The sequence below is a fragment of the Salvelinus alpinus genome, chromosome 2, assembly GCF_045679555.1.
Source record: "Salvelinus alpinus chromosome 2, SLU_Salpinus.1, whole genome shotgun sequence".
Classification (NCBI taxonomy): Eukaryota; Metazoa; Chordata; class Actinopteri; order Salmoniformes; family Salmonidae; genus Salvelinus; species Salvelinus alpinus.
In genome coordinates this window covers 120,172,392-120,190,664 of record NC_092087.1, presented here as the reverse complement: position 1 = coordinate 120,190,664, position 18,273 = coordinate 120,172,392, and the positions used below count along the sequence as shown (strand labels likewise).

General features: G+C 45.1%; 1 protein-coding gene across 3 annotated transcripts in view; it reads right to left on the bottom strand.

The window, feature by feature from the left end:
* The window catches only part of LOC139568510 (rab11 family-interacting protein 4A-like), an 84,924-nt gene that overhangs the window by 21,113 nt on the left and 45,538 nt on the right, over positions 1 to 18,273 (bottom strand). Inside the window, exon 1 of one of the 3 annotated variants that reach the window (XM_071390376.1) lies at positions 13,203 to 13,521. The exons of the other annotated variants lie outside the window; for them this stretch is intronic. Within the exon in view, the coding sequence (XP_071246477.1) occupies positions 13,203 to 13,283 (81 nt within the window). The 5' untranslated portion in view covers positions 13,284 to 13,521. Of the gene's footprint in view, positions 1 to 13,202; positions 13,522 to 18,273 lie in introns of those variants that run through there. 3 annotated transcript variants of the gene reach the window in all.

Genomic DNA, 18,273 nt, shown 5'->3' with positions numbered 1-18,273 from the left:
AAACAAGGTCGTAAGTGAAACACTAAAGGAATTTCAATTAGGCTAGTGGAACTCGTCACTGTAAGAAGACCCAAGAGGTCACGTATGGTATTGAGGTGGGGGGGTTAAAGATCATGAGACACTTGTCATTCATTCAGTGTAGCTCCAACAGCTCTGATCCAGTCTAGATTAGAGGAACCTTACTTTATCTCTACATGCCTGAGAAGTAGGAGGGAGAGAGAGTGAGAGAGACGTGAGAGAGAGAGAGAGAGAGAGAGACAAGAAAGAGGGAGGTACAGAGGGCAGCCCAATTACACACAGGTACATCCCACACAGCATTAGACAGCTTTAGAGGATAGTAAAGGCAATATCACTCAAGGGCTCTCACCTCTAACTGATCTCTCTCTCTCTCAATACTGGTTGAACTGCTAACGGACGAAAACTCAGGGCTGGAAGCCAAAAGCACTATTTCTAAATTCACTAAAGCGCTGTTGGAGCCTGTCTGCCTCCCAGAACACACACCCAACCCTTGATCGCACATACACACATAAACACACAAACACACACACCCGCCCTTCGATCGCGTACACACACACACACATGCACACAATCTGTAGGCACACACACACACACACACTGTCTGTAGGATTAAGCGACAGCAGCAGGGACCCTGAGGCAGGGAGGGCCAGGGGCAATACAAGGATAAAGAGCCTGTTTAGTATTCCATAGAGGACCAGGAGGGGGTCTTCACATCTCCATGCCCCAAGGAATGCCACCCAGCATGGGGTAGAGGCAATAAACTAGGCCCCATCGCACCTCTCGGGATGGAAATATTACACTGCAAGAAAAAAGTAGCAGTAGTGGAGGCAGAGTGAATAGTGTAAATTCCTTACAGGAAACGCACAAAGAAAAACACACAGTAGGAAGAATTGGTACGATTTTAGGTGAATGGTGTTGATTAACCCGACTTGACACCTGTTGCTGAAGAACTATTTGGGCGTGAGGAAGCCGTTTTGCATAGCCAGTGTGTACAGAGTAGGATCTGGTTAAAGTACAGTTCAGTATGCAGAAGTTGAGCAACTTCCAAAGGTCTTCTCCCTCAAGACATGAGACTCAGACAGGGCCTCCATTAAGTCTGAATTAAAGTTCAGTTGAGGGCAGATGGACGGACAGAAAGACAGACAAACAAAATGAAGACACACACACACCCCTTCTGCACACACGCACTCACACACACATATACTCTCACTCACTCACTCACACAAACACACACACACACACACACACACACACACACACACACACACACACCGACAGCCAGACAGCGTCACCCCAGCCCTGGTAGTCCAGTACAATAGAGACTGGGACAGTTTGGTCAGGGTGGGTGAATGCCTTTATGCCAGTAAGCAGTTGGTAGCTTAGGTCAGAAGAGACAGGGTAGAGAAGGATGGGGTAGTGGTTTGTTTTGGATGGGGTTCAGCTGGCACTCCTCCAGTCACTCCTTAGCCTTTCTGACAACAGTGAGAACAGGGTGATCAACGGGAGGGGTCGAGGGGGTGGAGTGTGTGTGTGTGTACAGTGTGTGTATGGAGACCGGCTTCTCTACCGGATCCTTACACAACAAACTACTCCTGAAAAGCCTGCCGGCCATAACAGCTGAATACCTAGGCTACCTCGGGCTAACACATCACTGTGTTCCCTAAAGTGCACCAGGATGCTGTCAGAGCCATATATACAGTCTGTGGAGGTTGCCAAATGACCTCACAGCAGCCAGTGGGTGTTACCTGAATGCCAGAGGGTGTTGCACTCGGCTTTAATGATGCCATGTTAGTACAAGATTTATGAGCATCAGAGAGGGTACAGTTGATCACCACCTCCCAGGATATGCCCATTCTTGCTCTTCTCTAACATTGATAGCTCTGGATCACTTACTGGAGTTCTCTGTCTCTCTCTAACTCTCTCCCTCTTTCTCTCTATAACTCTCCCTCTCGCTCTATCTGGTTTCCCATTCAAGATCAAGTGAGAGATGGGAAGCCACCAAAAACCTGAGAGACCAAGACCCAGGGGCTCTGGCCTGGTTTCCTGATATCCAGGCCAACACCCATTCCTCCCTCTCTCTCCTCCTCTTCCGCTTCCACACATCCCAGGTGACGTCAGGGGCTGGAGGGTGTGAGGAGATGTAGAGGGGATGAGGTGATGAAGTGGAAAAAGGCTTTTCTATTCCCTAACTATGTCCTAATGCCACCTATTAAGTTGTGTTGGCATGTGTGCGTGTGTGTGCGTAAGCACGTGTGTGTTTGTGTGCGTGCAGAAGTGTGTGCGTGTGGGAAGCGGGCAGGTCAAGGAAGGGCAATACCAGCTTCTCTACCTGATCCTCGCGGAACAAACAAACTGATCCTGGAAAGCCTGGCGGCCATAACAACTGAATATCTAGGTTGCGTCTCAAATGGCACCTTGTTCCCTATGTAGTACACTATATGGGAGTCATTTGGCACATATCCCTAGGATACTTACAGTACACATCTCTATGTTCTTGTTGTGTTCCCAAAAGTGCACCAGGAAGCTGTCAGAGCCTTATATACAGATGTCTCAGCCTCTATTATTTGACCATGCTTGTCATTTATGAACATTTTGAAAATCTTGGCTCTCTCTAATTTTCTCCTTCTCTCTTTCTTTCTCTCGGAGGACCTGAGCCCTAGGACCATACGTCGGGACTACCGGCCGTGGTGACTCCTTGCTGTCCCCAGTCCGCCTGGCCTTGCTGCTATTCCAGTTTCAACTGTTCTGCCTGCGGTTATGGAACCCCTACCTGTCCCAGACCTGCTGTTTTCAACTCTTAATGATCGGCTATGAAAAGCCAACTGAGATTTATTCCTGATTATTATTTGACCATGCTTGTCATTTATGGAAATTTTGAAAATCTTGGCTCTCTCTAATTTTCTCCTTCTCTCTTTCTTTCTCTCGGAGGACCTGGGCCCTAGGACCATGCGTCGGGACTGCCGCCCGTGGTGACTCCTTGCTGTCCCCAGTCCGCCTGGCCTTGCTGCTATTCCAGTTTCAGCTGTTCTGCCTGCGGTTATGGAACCGCCACCTGTCCCAGACCTGTTGTTTTTCAACTCTTGATGATCGGCTATGAAAAGCCAACTGAAAATTATTCATGATTATTATTTGACCATGCTTGTCACTTATGAACATTTTTGAACATCTTGGCATAGTTCTGTTATAATCTCCACCCGGCACAGCCAGAAGAGGACTGGCCACCCCTCATAGCCTGGTTCCTCTCTAGGTTTCTTCCTAGGTTTTGGCCTTTCTAGGGAGTTTTTCCTAGCCACCGTGCTTCTACACCTGCATTACTAGCTGTTTGGGGTTTTAGGCTGGGTGTCTGTACAGCACTTCGAGATATTAGCTGATGTACGAAGGGCTATATAAAATAAAATTGATTGATTGATTGATGTCTGTGGAGGTTGCCAAATGGGCCAAATGGCCTGAATGCCAGAGGGGGTTGCACTCTTCGTTATGATGCCATGTTAGCACAGGCTTTATGAGCTGGGGGTAGTGTACACTTGATCACCGCTATACTCTCTCTCTTTCTCTCTCTTTCTCCCTCTCTCTCTCTCTCTCTCTCTCTCTCTCTCTCTCTCTCTCATACAATCAAAGATTAGGTGGGAGATGGGAAGCCCCCAACCACCTGAGAGAGACCCAAGTCCCAGGGGTTCTGGCCTGGTTTCCTTATATCCAGGCCATCACTCATTCCACCCTCTCCCTCTCTCTTCCTCCACTTCCACACATCCCAGGTGAGATCAGGGTCTGGAAGGTGTGAAGAGAGGGAGAGGGGAGAGGTGATGGAGTAGAAGAAGGCTTTTCTATTGCCAAAGAGTCCTTGGTATGCCACCAGGCTGTTAGTCAAATCAAATAAAAGTTTATTAGTCACATGCGCCGAATACAACAGTTATAGGTAGACCTTACAGTGAAATGCTTACTTACGAGCCCCTAACCAACAATGCAGTTTAAAAAAAAAATACGGATAAAAGTAACAAGTAATTAAAGAGCAGCAGTGAAGTGTGCGTGTTTGTGTGCATACGCATATGTGACTCGTTTCAGGAAGCTAGGCGTATGTCGCGGGTCACTACTTCACAGGAGAGCCATTTGAACTTAAACGTACATTTTTTGGCAGAAATGCCTTCTGGAACATGTGAACGTTCATGTGCCTTAATAACAAACTTGTATTCCATCTGTAAATACAAATAAAATGGTTAAATTACGAGCCTAGTTGGTTTAGCCACAGAAAAAGCAAGCAACCTTCCCACTAGCCATGATTGGCTGAGATAATGAGTGGGCTGGACACGCCGAGAGATGAGTTCGGATTGGTCTGCCATGTAGCTCACGTCTGTCTATTTGAGCTGGTCAGTATGTGTAGGTAATCCTGTCTAACGCAGCTTTAAAAAATATATATATTGCATAGTAGAACTGCATAAGTGTTGCTCTCCACTTTCTGGAGGACCGAGTTTTGAAATCAGTGGAATTAGAGTATGATAGCTAAGGAGATGGACACCTGTCTCCGGATTACATTTTCAAACTAAGGGCATCCGTGACAGGGAGAGGCGCCCATCCATGATGTATACAGGTAAGATAGTCTAGCTAGCTACATTTTCAGATATTACATGTTTCTAATTTTGACAGAAGGTCGTTTTCATTTCAAGTTAAAGTGTACTGTTAACTAGCTAGCTAACGTTAGCTGGCTGCCTCGCTAGCTAACGTTACGTGTATGATCTTGTTATTCGTATCTCAGAGCCATTTTCTTTGCTAGTTATAGCCTAATGTTAGCTAGCTAGATGTCTTAACAAAAGACTCCACTATGCAAGTAACCATTTCAATAGAATGTCACTAAGACAACTGTTGATAGACTTAGCTGCAAAATTCGCTCTGGTCTCGTCTGAGTGTGCCAGAACACAGAATAACTGACGAATTTACGAAAGCTCAACACCCGTTGCATATTGCCGGTGTCAGTAAACGTTGGCATTTTTTTTGTTTTGTTGCCAGCAGCACAGTTGCTGTCACCAACGCTCTGGATAACGTAAAAAACAGCCTAACCAGCTCTGATAAGGTGAGTAAAATGGTCAGTGAACTGTTCTCTCGTTTGTGTCTGGAAGTAGCTAGCAAGCTAGCCAACGTTAGACAGTTAGTTTGGGTGCTTGATTGCTGTTGTTAGGACAGTACGCTCGGATCAACCCTTAAAGAGATGGGTGGGGCTAAAGCTTAAGAGGGTGTGAATGATGCTGAATGGGTGTAGACAAAGAAGAGCTCTCCAGTAGATACCAAAACATTCAAAGGCCATTTTCTCAAAAGTGAGAAACAAGTCCCATTGTTCCTCAAATGCAGTGTATGTAATACCATGTTGTAGCTCTGTGTCTCTGCTTTTGTTCAATATAAAATAAAAAAAGCCAGATAGTCTACCATCTCTCCTCTCCTCTCTCCCATATCTCCTCTCCTCTATCCCATCTCTCCTCTCTCTCCCATTTCTACTCTCCTCTCTCATTTCTCCTCACACCCTCAGTCATCGGCTGACCCAGCCTGCCGGACGTCTTTATTAGGCTCATCATGGCCTGCTCACTCAGTGGAGAGAGAAAAGCCCAGCAGTAAAATCACTGTTATTGATGCTCTGCTACACACAGTAGAGTAGAGCGGCTCCAGCTCTGGGCCATGCAATGCTGTTTTTGTGTCTAAAGACTAAAGAGAGGATGATTCAGAAGGACGCATCTCAATAGTCTAAGCTGTCTTCCTGTCCTCGTCTCCTCGCCTTCATCTACACTACAGCCATGGAAGCAATTATATTTCAATGGATGCATATCAATAGTCTAAACATGTCTTCCTCTCCTCATCCCCTTTTCTTTATCTACACTAATATAAAAACACTAGAGGCTCCTACAGACGTGGGATTGTGTGTCACAGGGACAATAGGTACTAAAGTGAGGTCAGTGTCAGTTGCTGTCATATTGCAGGTAGAGGAGAATGAGAGTTACTGAGAGATGATTGCCAGGTGGGTGATAGCACTGCACAAAAAGAGAGAATGAGAAATGGCTCCACATCGGTGGTGCAAGCACTGAGTTCCAATATAAAGTGCTTTGGACAGCAGAGAAGCGCTAGATAGTCATACCAAATCATTACTATTAAACAGAAGATGCTCCTGCAGACATTAGGTTTGTGGGCTGCAGTCTGAGAGAGAGAGAGAGAGAGAGAGAGAGAGAGAGAGAACAGCACGGATCTCTGAGAGGAGGATCAGTAGAGCCATCTATTATTCACATCCAGCGCAGCAGAGAGGAGAGGACGTGAGAAGGGGAAAAGACAGGGAGAGAGAAAGGAAGAGGAGAGAAAGAAAGGAACTGCTCCTCCCCTCCAGTCACACACCCACGGAGGGAGAACAGAGTGGAGAGATCACAGAGCTGGACAGAGAGGGATGAGAGAAAGAGGGAGGGAGAGTCAGAGAGAAGGGGGGAGAAACTGAGATAGAGGCATGAGGCATGACACCAGCTTCACCAGCCATGGGATTGACAGAAATTTAGAGGGAGGAAGGGAAATAGGGTGTCAGTCTAATGACCGTGGGATGTTAAACCTACACTGTGTGGTAATATGGTGTGTCATACCATAGCTCTTGGGTTATGCTGTGGGTGGTATCGGGCATGGTGAAATGCAAAACAAAAAACATACATCATTAATTTGTTATGGCTTCTAGTTTGAACAATAAAGTTGCTGGGCAGACACACTTGCTGGAGCACCTTAACAACAATTTCCACTAAGCAACAAGCATCTACAGTGCATGTACAAGGTGTGTTTGTGATATTCAACAGTATATCTCTAAAACATTACAGAATCCATCTCAACTAACTTAATGTATGATATTAGTTCCTGTACTAATATCAGTTCATCAGTTACGCGAGAGCATTAGCAACCACATATTCTTAGCTGGACCCACAGTCAAATTACTCATGCAAATACATGCAAATACTTCTATGCTATTTCGAACATGTTGTCACACGAACCTCCAGTTTTTCTTGGAAAAACACTGATGAATATAGTTTGGTCGCGTCAGCAAGTTGATGTTAGTGGGAAAATTATTTACATTTACATTTTAAAGCACCATCTGTTCAGAGTATGGCGAGATAACATGAATATATTAAGACACATATGGGATGAATCTAGACTAGATTCATCTGGCTCAAACAGACTTGGGCAGATGTAGCGACTACTTTCACACATGATATCCCACTGGGCCCACACAATGAAATTATGTTGAACCAACGTGGAGAAAGAAAGAAAGAAATAGAGAGAGAGAGAGAGAGAGAGAAGGGGGAAAAACTGAGATAGAGTGGGAGGATGAAAGATGAAAAATGACAATTGAGGCATGAGGCTTGACACCAGCTTCACCAACCATGGGAATGACTAAGACTCACGATTCCCTAAGTTCCATCTGGCCAACAGAAACTTAGAGGGAGGGAGGGGAATCTGAAGACAAGTTTCCTGTCGTGTTGACGCTCCTCTTACTACAGTATGACTATGGTGTAATTGTAATAACTATAGGGTACTGTGTAATATGGATGCCATACTAGCTCTTGGGTAATGTTTGGTGTGTGGTATTGGACATGGTGAAACGCAAAAAGACAAAACATTCATCATACATTTGTTATGGGTTCTAGTTCGAACAATAAAGGTTGCTAGGGATAGTCTAAGTTGCTGGAGCACATTATACAGAATTGAGAGCATCCTGTCGGGCTGTATCACTGCCTGGTACGGAAACTGCACCGCCCGCAACCGCAGGGCTCTCCAGAGGGTGGTGCGGTCTGCCCAACGTACTGCCTACCCTCAAGGACACCTACAGCACCCGATGTCACAGGAAGGCCAAAAAGATCATCAAGGACATCAACCACCCGAGCCACGGCCTGTTCACCCTGGGATCATCCAGAAGGCGAGGTCAGTACAGGTGCATGAAAGCTGGGATCAAGAGACTGAAAAATAGCTTCTATCTCAAGGCCATCAGACTGTTAAATAGCCATCACTAGCCGGCTACCACCCGGTTACTCAACCCTGCACCTTAGAGGCTACTGCCCTATATACATAGACATGGTCCCAGGTCTAAGTTCGTTTTAAGTGGAGAGACAAAACTGTTCCTACGACTCTAATGAATAAAATGGACTACTCCCTCTCTGATCCCATGTGGTGCTGAAGGTCAATAACATTTGAGTGCTGGACATGTCATTGAGATGTCATTGATCTGCAGCCCAGGGCCAGTAGGCAATCATCTGGATGACCATGCAGTTCACACTACTATTGACTGAGGAAGAAGGAAGAGGATGGAAGATGGTTTAAGAAGCTGATTCATCATGACTAAACAGTGAGCATGATGCAGCCCAACATCTCACCATAACAACAAGGTATATATGCTATACTATACCTAAGGCATAAGGACAAGTTTTCCACTGGCAATGTTTCCACTCTCTCTTCTCCTTCTATTTCTATATAAGAGAAAGAGACAGAAAGCCTGTGTCCGTCTATTCTTTCCCATGCGTCGTAATACCTCCTTTCAACTTCCGCATGGGAAATCTGAAAGGATAATTTAGCTATACCATGTATTCTAGCCTGGATCCTATCATTTTCCCACCATCTGCATCCCTCTCTCTCGCTGTCCAGAGATGGGATATATTCAGATAGTCTGGATAATTATTCCCTGGATTAAAGTCTGGATGATCTTTTATGGATATTGGGTATGTTGGAGAGATGAGAGACGGAGAGAGTGAGAGCGAGAGAAAGCGATCGAGAGAAAGAGAGTGAGAGAGAGCAGCAGGTATGAGCAGCCACCCACTGGGACAGACATTGATTGGCGAAATTCAAAAGAAGAGGCTTTGATTTTGTGTGTGTCAGCAGAAACAGGAGTGGGGGAGAGAGAGAGAGAGACCAAGAGGGAGGAAAAGAAAGATAGACTGGGAGAGTGAGAGAAAGAAGGAAAGAGAGAGAGAGAGGCATACTGTGGCTTTGCTGGTGTTTCTCTGACTGTGCTTGCGAAGATAAGAACCAAATCCAATCTCATACTGTTGACGCAATGCATAGCGCTTTTCAGTCTCTTTATCTCTGTCTTACACTCTAACTCAGCAGCCGGCATTCGATTCAAGTGCTCTCTCCAACACAATGGTGTCTACCTGTGCAGTCACTAAACAATATGGCTTTTTAAGTCTCTTTTACTGTCCTTTACCAGTAGGCCTATGTGTTAACTGTTTAGTCAGTATGTTTCCTTCTCTGAGTACAGCTGAGGTTATTTCCAGTGTTTCCTATGTGTGTGTTTTGGATCTTTATGATTCAACCTCTTGCAGCAATGGAGAGACTCTCAGCCCACACAGTCACAGACGGAGTAAAAAAAAACTGAGAGTCAAAAGAGAACAGGAACTGATGACTCATAATCCAGCACCATTCTGTGAAGTAAGCACTAGAAGTCTCTATAAGCACCTCAGGTTTCGGCCAGCGTCTTAACACACACACAGACACAAACAGAAATGCACGAGGCACGTGCTGACACAAACTTTAGACACACACACACACACAAACACAAACACTTAGAAATGGACACACACCCTCATACACACAACCTCATAACTGACAGCCGCTCCTGTATACTTGTTCTAGGACACCTGTACAGTAGTATGTCCTCAAGTCTCTCTGTGGACTCAGCTTCTCCAAACCACCATTCATTATGTGCCATTGATCTGTCACGTTTTCATGGTGTGTGTTTCAAACAAACACACGCTTTATCTTCGACGATAGGAAGGACCCATTTCACACACCCACACCCACCCCAGAGTGTTTCCCGTCCTGTGTTTTCCAGAGTGTCCCTGTATCCCTCTATCAACCCAATTGGCTGTATTGGGTTTCCCAGTAAAATAAAATCACCATTCCTTTGTCTTGGAGAACATTCCTAGTAACCTAATCAGCTACTTGTTCCCTGAAGAGCCAGGTGGGAACAAACATGTGTTTGTGTCTCTGTGCCACGCGGGCTGGACGGCCCTGTGGTGACATTTCCCTCAGCTGTTTTTTCTTTCCTCAAGGCAGGACTAGGATTGGGCTGGGAGGGTGAGATTTCAAGTTTTATACTGGGGAGTTTCAGGGGTTATGTTGAGTAGGGTATGTGTATGTGTGTGTGTTTTTGTGTGTTTTGTGTGTGTGTGTGCTTGCGTGCGTGCGTGTCAGATAGATAAAAGTTATCCTTGGTGAGGGGGAATGGGTGTTAAGACGCTCGCAGAGGAATCAGTCCGGTCATCCTGACTATCTGAAAGAGTATTTCAGGAACACATACTCAAGACAGATAAAGAGAGGGTAAGAGAGCCAATGTAGTCTGTGTAATATTCCCTAGTATCGGTATCAGTGCCCTAGGAGTCATATTACAGTGTCATCAACATGCTGGCCATCCATTTGTCCTCATGGTGTTAAACCTGTTGCCATTGAGCAACAAGTGTTGAGCAACTGGGCCCTGGTCATGTTCAAACGAACCAGTTAGAGCCAGCTGTTTCATATCAAAACAAAACCAACCCCAACTACCAGAATAAAGCCCTGATATAGACGCCACTATGGAGGCCATATCAGGGTTCAGAAAAGCCGTGCTAAAAATGTCCTTGGAATGGAGATTGGAAAGTGATACAGAGGTGCCATGTCTTTAATATAATATTACTTTGGTGCCATGAACTTCAGATAATAAAGTCCATTGTTTTTCTGTGGAGAGAGTGTGTTACCTTCTGTCAGTATTGGCTAGTTCTCCATACTATCCAGACTCTCCTCTACATCTAAGGGAAGTGTGGCTTACATCATTGAATAGTATTTAATAGGACAGCACTAACACACAGCAGGTATCCCTGACCCAGCCCCTCTCAGCTCCCTTCTGTCAGCCTGGTAACACATTCAACTCTCAGCCGTTAGGACGACCCCCACCAGTAGACACACATACGGACACAAAAACGCATGCAAGCACACACACATACACACATGAACTGTTTAAGTCAGTTCAAGAGGAATTATTGTTTTGAGTGGATTATAGACCATTCATCCTGGGTCAGTGTCTATAATGACTGTGACTATAATCTATACTGATCAAAAATGTAAACTCAACATGCAACAATTTCAAAGAATTTACTGAGTTACAGTTCATATAAGGAAATCAGTCAATTGGAATACATTTATGAGACACTAATCTATGGATTTCACATGACTGGGAATATAGATATGCATCTGTTGGTCACAGATACCTAAATAAAAGGTAGGAGCGTCGATCAGAAAACCAGTCAGTATCTGGTGTGACCACCATTTGCCTCATGCAGCACGACACATCTCCTTTGTATAGAGTTGATCAGGCTGTTGATTGTGGCCTGTGGAATGTTGTCCCACTCCTCTTCAATGGCTGTGTAAAGTTGCTGGATATTGGCAGGAACTGGAACCCGCTGTCGTACACATAGATCCAGAGCATCCCAAACATGCTCAATGGGTGACATGTCTGGTGAGTATGCAGGCCATGGAAGAACTGGGACATTTTCAACTTCCAGGAATTGTGTATACAGATCCTTGCGACATGTGGCCGTGCATTATCATGCTGAAACATGAGGTGATGGCAGCGGATGAATGGCATGACAATGGGCTTCAGGATCTCGTCACGGTATCTTTGTGCATTCAAATTGCCATTGATTAAATGCAATTGTGTTTATTGTCTGTAGCTTATGCATACCCATACCATAACCCTACTGCCACCATGGGGCAATCTGTTCACAATGTTGACTCGCCCACACATGGTCTACGGTTGGACTTACTGCCAAATTCTCTAAAAACGACGTTGGAGGCGGCTTATGGTAGAGAATGGTAGCCAATTGCACGCTCCCTCAACTTGAGACAATTTGATTTGATTTGACATCTGTGGTATTGTGTTGTGTGACAAAACTGCACATTTTAGAGTGGCCTTTAATTGTCCCCAGCACAGCTTCTTGATATGAAACACCTGTCAGGTGGATGAATTATCTTGGCAAAGGAGAGATGCTCACTAACAGGGAGGTAAACCAATTTATTCACAACATTTGGGAGAATTAAGCTTTTTGTGCATATGGAACATTCTGGGATCTTTTATTTCAGCTCTTGAAACATGGGACCAACACTTTACATGTTGTGTTTATATTTTTGTTTAGTTTAGTTATTCCTACCCAGATCAAAATACAGTATTAGACAGGTAGATCTGGTTTGGACCAAAACAATATAGCTTAGGCCTATCAGCTATCAGAAGAAGAGGACACATCTCATTACATAATGTTTTGTTACAGAACATGATTCGTCTTATTCAAACAGATATGGCTAGCCGTGTCACATGTCACAGTGAGAGAAACTAGCTACCGTATGATAAACAGACACCTTTCCTCTTTTCTGTGGAACTGAGACCATAATTACAACATGTCGGTAATTATATTGACAACGTCACAGGTACTGATCAAGGAAACTCAAACATTGTGAAACCCTATCACCCATTCCGACAGTTTGAATGTAGACTTATTTTTTTGACACATTGTTGTGTGGGATAAACTTCTCCTTTCTCACTGAACCATAGGCTAAGTTACACAGCCGGAATGGACAACATTAAGCCTCAGCCCATACTGTACACTAAAAACCCACAATGTTTAAGTCTCTCTCTCTCTCTCTCTCTCTCTCTCTCTCTCTCTCTCTCTCTCTCTCTCTCTCTCTCTCTCTCTCTTTCTCTCTCTCTCTCTCGCTCTCTCTCTCGCTCTCTCGCTCTCTCGCTCTCTCGCTCTCTCTCTCTGTACAGCCGGTGGCTGGGTGCTGTCTCGGTTCACCCCTCTGATTGTAATGGGATTAATTGAAATCCGGGGCTGGCTGGTCAGAGAGAGAGATGAAGAGTGAATGGTGATTAATTGTATTTTGTTAAGAGAGATAGATGGTAGCCTACATACTGTCAGTGGAAGAAAGAAAGTGAGAGAGAGAAAGGGTCAAACGCAGAAACACACACAAAACACACTCTCCGTCACTCACACACCCCACTGGAACAATGGACTTTGAGCTCTGGTGATGAACTCTCCACCCCACCAACCCTCCCTGATCCCCCAACCCCTAACCTCCGCCCCAGATCCTTCTCTCTTATCCTACTACCCCTCTGTCTCCCTACCCCCGTCCCGTAGCAAAGAGGCTCTGTCTCTTACCCCATCCATTATTTGAGGGGAGCCATGGTGGTCCCCCTGGCCCAACACTCCACCGGCCAAGCCCTCATCTGCAGAAGTCATCCAACTCGCCCCTCAAACCAAGGGCTAAGTCCTCTGCCTTTCGTCTTACACACACAGGTGAAGCCAGGTCAGTACAGAAAGTGCCAGGGGTTTAGATAGTCCAAATGGCAGTCTTTTGAATCAGTGTCGTCCAGAAAAAGAGGGAGAGAAAAGGAGGAGAGGAGAGAGTGCTCTTTCAGAGCCTCTAAAACTGTGCTGGCTGGTTTAGCTCCTCTGTGAGAGCACGACTCACACACACTGCAACTACCTCACTCTCTCACACACATGCAGAGATGCAGCAACTCTCTCACACACACTCATTTGGTTGTTCGCTCTCCGGCTGGCTCACATTCACACAGAGGGAGCTCAGTTCTGGCAACAGTTGTTGAGATTAGGCCACTCCCCCCTCCTCCCTGGGTTGTTGCTGGGCAACTGGCTTCAGCTGGGCTGGCCCAGAGAGAGAGTCACATTGCTGCAAACTCTCTCTTGGCCGCCGCCCCCTCAAGCTGCATTTGCATATCAAGCCCTGCCTCTCTTCCATAGAACAGAGCGGCTTTACGAGAGGGGGGAAGTGACATGCTATCTCCACTCAAACAGTCTCATCCAATGACACGGCACATTTATCTACAGGTTCAAAACCTGAAAAGTGTAGTGATGGAGTTCTTCTGTGTGGGTTTGAGGATTTGAGAGAGTGTCAGGTGTCCCAATCAGGTGTATAAAAAGTTGTTTGCATATTTGAGCTTCTGTGTGGGTATATGAGAGAGAGAGCGAGAGAGAGAGAGAGATGAGGGGAAGAGTGAATGGCGAGAAATTCTATTTCAGACCGAGGGAGATAGACGGTAGGCTACAGACTGTCAGTGGAAGAAAGAGCAAAAGAAACTAACGTCTGAAAAAGACAGAGTGACCGAAAGAGAGTGAGAGAGAGAAAGGGTCAAATGCAGACACACACACAAAACACACACACTCTCCGTCACTCACCCCCCCCCCCCCCCCCCCTGGAACAATGGACTTTGAGATCTGGTGATGAACTCTCAGAGAGGTGCGGGGGGGGGGGGGGGGGCGTGAGTGACGGAGAGTGTGTGTGTTTTGTGTGTGTGTCTGCATTTGACCCTTTCTCTCTCTCACTCTCTTTCGGTCACTCTGTCTTTTTCAGACGTCATTGGCGCTCGGGGAGCAGTTGCTGTCTCTGTTATGTCTCAGTGATGTCCTACTTTCCTCAAGAGGAGCTGTTTCCCATACAGGACAGTCGTAAACAAGGTACTCTCCTGTCAACCAACCTGATCACTCAATACACCTTGTCCCTCTGTACCATGCCAACCTAGTTTCTTTGTGACAAACTTGCTCCAAACAATGGTGACCGTGCCTGGCGTGCCAAGCCAAACCCTGCAGCATTTTAGGGTGGAGAACACTTCTCTTCTCTCTGTCTCCTCCTCTATTTATTTCTCCCTCTATCACCTCTTCCTCTCTCTCACCTTCTCTCTTTTTTGTTTCTCAGCTTACTCCATCTCTCACTCTCACTCTACTTCACAGCTTCTACCTCTCCCTTTCTTCCTGACATCCTCTCATCATATCTGCTTTTTTTCTCCCTTTGTCTTTTTGACTCAGACTGTCTCCTTGGGTAACTGACATATGTATCAGATCCTCACCTCACAGACACTAGATCACCAAGTGCTTGACATGTATATATGGAGAGAGTGGGAAGAGGGATGAAGGGAAGGGGTGAGAGAAGGAGGGATAGAGAGGGTGATCCAGGCCAGGGGACCCAAATGAAAGCTAATTATGTGGCAAGGAATGCTCCCCTCCCGGCTCTCTCTCTCTCTCTCTCTCTTGCTCACTTACAATCAAAGACTTTGGCTACAGGTCAACCAATTGGCCCACAGCTATTTGTTTATATGCAATTTGTTAGAGGGCTGGCCTTCTCCTTTCACATTCTATTCAGGTCTATCTGGGTGAGACTGGCGTATTGTATTTCAGTTGGCGACATGTAGTAATACTTTGAGGGTAATGCTTTCAGATCCAGCATTAATGTGATTTCTTGATGTTATTCACAGAGAGGAGAGTAGAGTGATAAAATGATTCTCAAGGGGAATGGAACTGAATCAAGAGGGAAGAATGAAGTGAGAGGAGATTTGTTGCAAATGATTGTACTGCATTATGATGGGACTCCAATCACACACACACATACACACGCACATCACATCACATCACATCACACACACATACAGTACACACACGCTTTTCAACCACACAAACTCACTCCTTCTCTCTGACACACACACACATTTCTCCGGTGTGAGAGAGAGAGGGTGTGAGCGAGAGAGAGAGAGAGGAAAAGAGATGTGAGAGAGAAAGAGAGAGAGGGTGTGAGAGAGAGAGAGAGAGAGAGAGAGAGAGGGGAAAAGAGAGTGAGAGAGTGTGTGAGAGAGATAGAGAAAGAGAGAGTGTAAGAGAGAGAGAGGGTGTGAGAGAGAGAGAGAGAGAGAGAGGGGGGGGGGGGGAAGAGAGAGTGTGTGTGAGAAAGAGAGTGTAAGAGAGAGAGAGCGAATGAGTGTGAGGGGTCTTAAGTGGAAGAAAAGACAGGGATACAGTGAGGGGTACCAGGCACGGAGTAGCTGTTGTGGAGTGGCTGACGTGAATGCCAACAACAGTGCTACTCTCCTACTGCCAAGATGCAGGACTGGGGGAAACAAACACAACCACGGCCACACACATGCATACACACAGTCTGATGTTTCTGCTCTACCAAGGTGGGCAAACCATTTTCCTGTAGACCTATTCTACTTCATATGCAGAGGCATGCAGTATTGAACACAAAACCAACATATTTACCCAAGTGGACTTTAAACAAAATGGTGACCAAATGTGCATTTGTTTTGTTATTTTTTTGTTGGGGTGGTTACAGGTACATTATCCATTTCCAATTATACGTTTTTAAAACCTGTACCCGTTAGTGATGAGCGATTAGTGCTTTTTGAGGTCAGTTCGGTTTCAGTACAATTATTTTAAAATAATCACAGTTTAAAAAAAATATCAACATCACATGCATTATGAAAGAATGAGATGAAAATGATTATAGATCTTTCTAATTGAAATTCCAAAGCCCAAAACAGTTGTCACGATCGTCTGCTGAAGAAATGGACCAAGGCGCAGCGTTGTGAGCGTACATACTTATTTATTAACAATGTCGCCAACAATACAATAAATCTCCAAACGAAACGTGCCACCAACGTAGTGCTCAAAGGCAAATAAACATGGACAACTACCCACAAAACCAAAACGGGAAATGGCAACCTAAATAGGATCCCCAATCAGAGACAACGATAAACAGCTGTCTCTGGTTGGGAACCAATTCAGGCCACCATAAACCTACATTCCCCTAGACAATACAAAATCCTCATAGATAAACAATAACCCCTAGACAAGGCATAAAAACCCTAGACAATACAAAAACTAAACAAACCACCCTTGTCACACCCTGATCTAACCAAAATAATAAAGAAAACAAATATAACTACGGTCAGGGCGTGACAACAGTAGACATTCAATTGCCAAAATATAAAAAACGTTCTATTGTCTCTGTCAGGTCCACATTGGGTAGACATCAATAGAAAAATAGGAAATTACTATGAAATAATACAAAATTTCACTTGTGTATATTACTATGTTTTTATTTGATGACTTTATTATTTTTCATTCTTTAAAAATCATATTTGTCATCTCTGCTCAGGTAGTAGCAGCCAAACAGCCAAACTATCCATCTCTCTCTTCGTTGTGTTGTGTACTTTCCTCTCTCATGTGGTCTGTGTATCTATCCTAACGTAGCAAGCATACAAGTGTATCCATCTGTCTGAGCCGGAAAGAACAGGCGCAATGGATTATGGTCATTGTAGTTCATTAGTAATTGAACCGTAATTGAACCGACATCGGTTATTAGTTGTTTAATAATGTTGGTTAATCGCTCAGCACTAGTACCACTGCAACTAGGATTGCTCATCAGTCCATTGTAGTTGGTATGTCTCTATAAGCTTGGCACATATAGCCACTGGGATTTTTGCCCATTCTTCAAGGCAAAACTGCTCCAGCTCCTTGAAGTTGGATGGGTTCTGCTGGTGTGCAGTAATCTTTAAGTCATACCACAGATTCTCAATTGGATTGAGGTCTGGGCTTTGACTAGGCCATTCCAAGATATTTAAATGTTTCCCCTTAAACCACTCGTGTGTTGCTTTAGCAGTATGCTTAGGGTCATTTTCCTGCGGGAAGGTGAACCTCCGTCACAGTCTCAAATCTCTGGAAGACTGAAACAGGTATCCCTCAAGAATATACCTGTATTTAGCGGCATCCATCATTCCTTCAATTCTGACCAGTTTCCCAGTCCCTGCCGATGAAAAACATCCCCACAGCATGATGCTGCCACCACCATGCTATACTGTGGGGATGATGTTCTTGGGGTGATGAGAGGTGTTGAGTTTGCACCAGATATAGTGTTTTCCTTGTTGGCCAAAAAGCTCAATTTCAGTCTCATCTGATCAGAGTACCTTCTTCCATATGATTGAGGAGTGTCCCACATGCCTTTGGGGCAACACCAAACGTGTTTGCTTATTTTTTATTAAAGCAATGTTTTCTTTCTGGCCACTCTTCCATAAAGGCCAGCTCTGTGGAGTGTATGGCTTAAAGTGGTCCTATGGACAGATACTCCAATGTCTGCTGTGGAGATTTGCAGCTCCTTCAGGGTTATCTTTGGTCTCTTTGTTGCCTCTCTGATTAATGCCCTCCTTGCCTGGTCTGTGAGTTTTGGTGGGCGACCCTCTCTTGGCAGGTTTGTTGTGGTGCCATATTCTTTCAATTTTTTAATAATGTATTTAATGGTGCTCCGTGGGATGTTCAAAGTTTCGGATATTTTTTTATAACCCAACCCTGATCTGTACTTCTCCAGGTTCCTGACCTGTTTGGAGAACTCCTTGGTCTTCATGGTGTCGCTTGCTTGGTGGTGCCCCTTGCTTAGTGGTGTTGC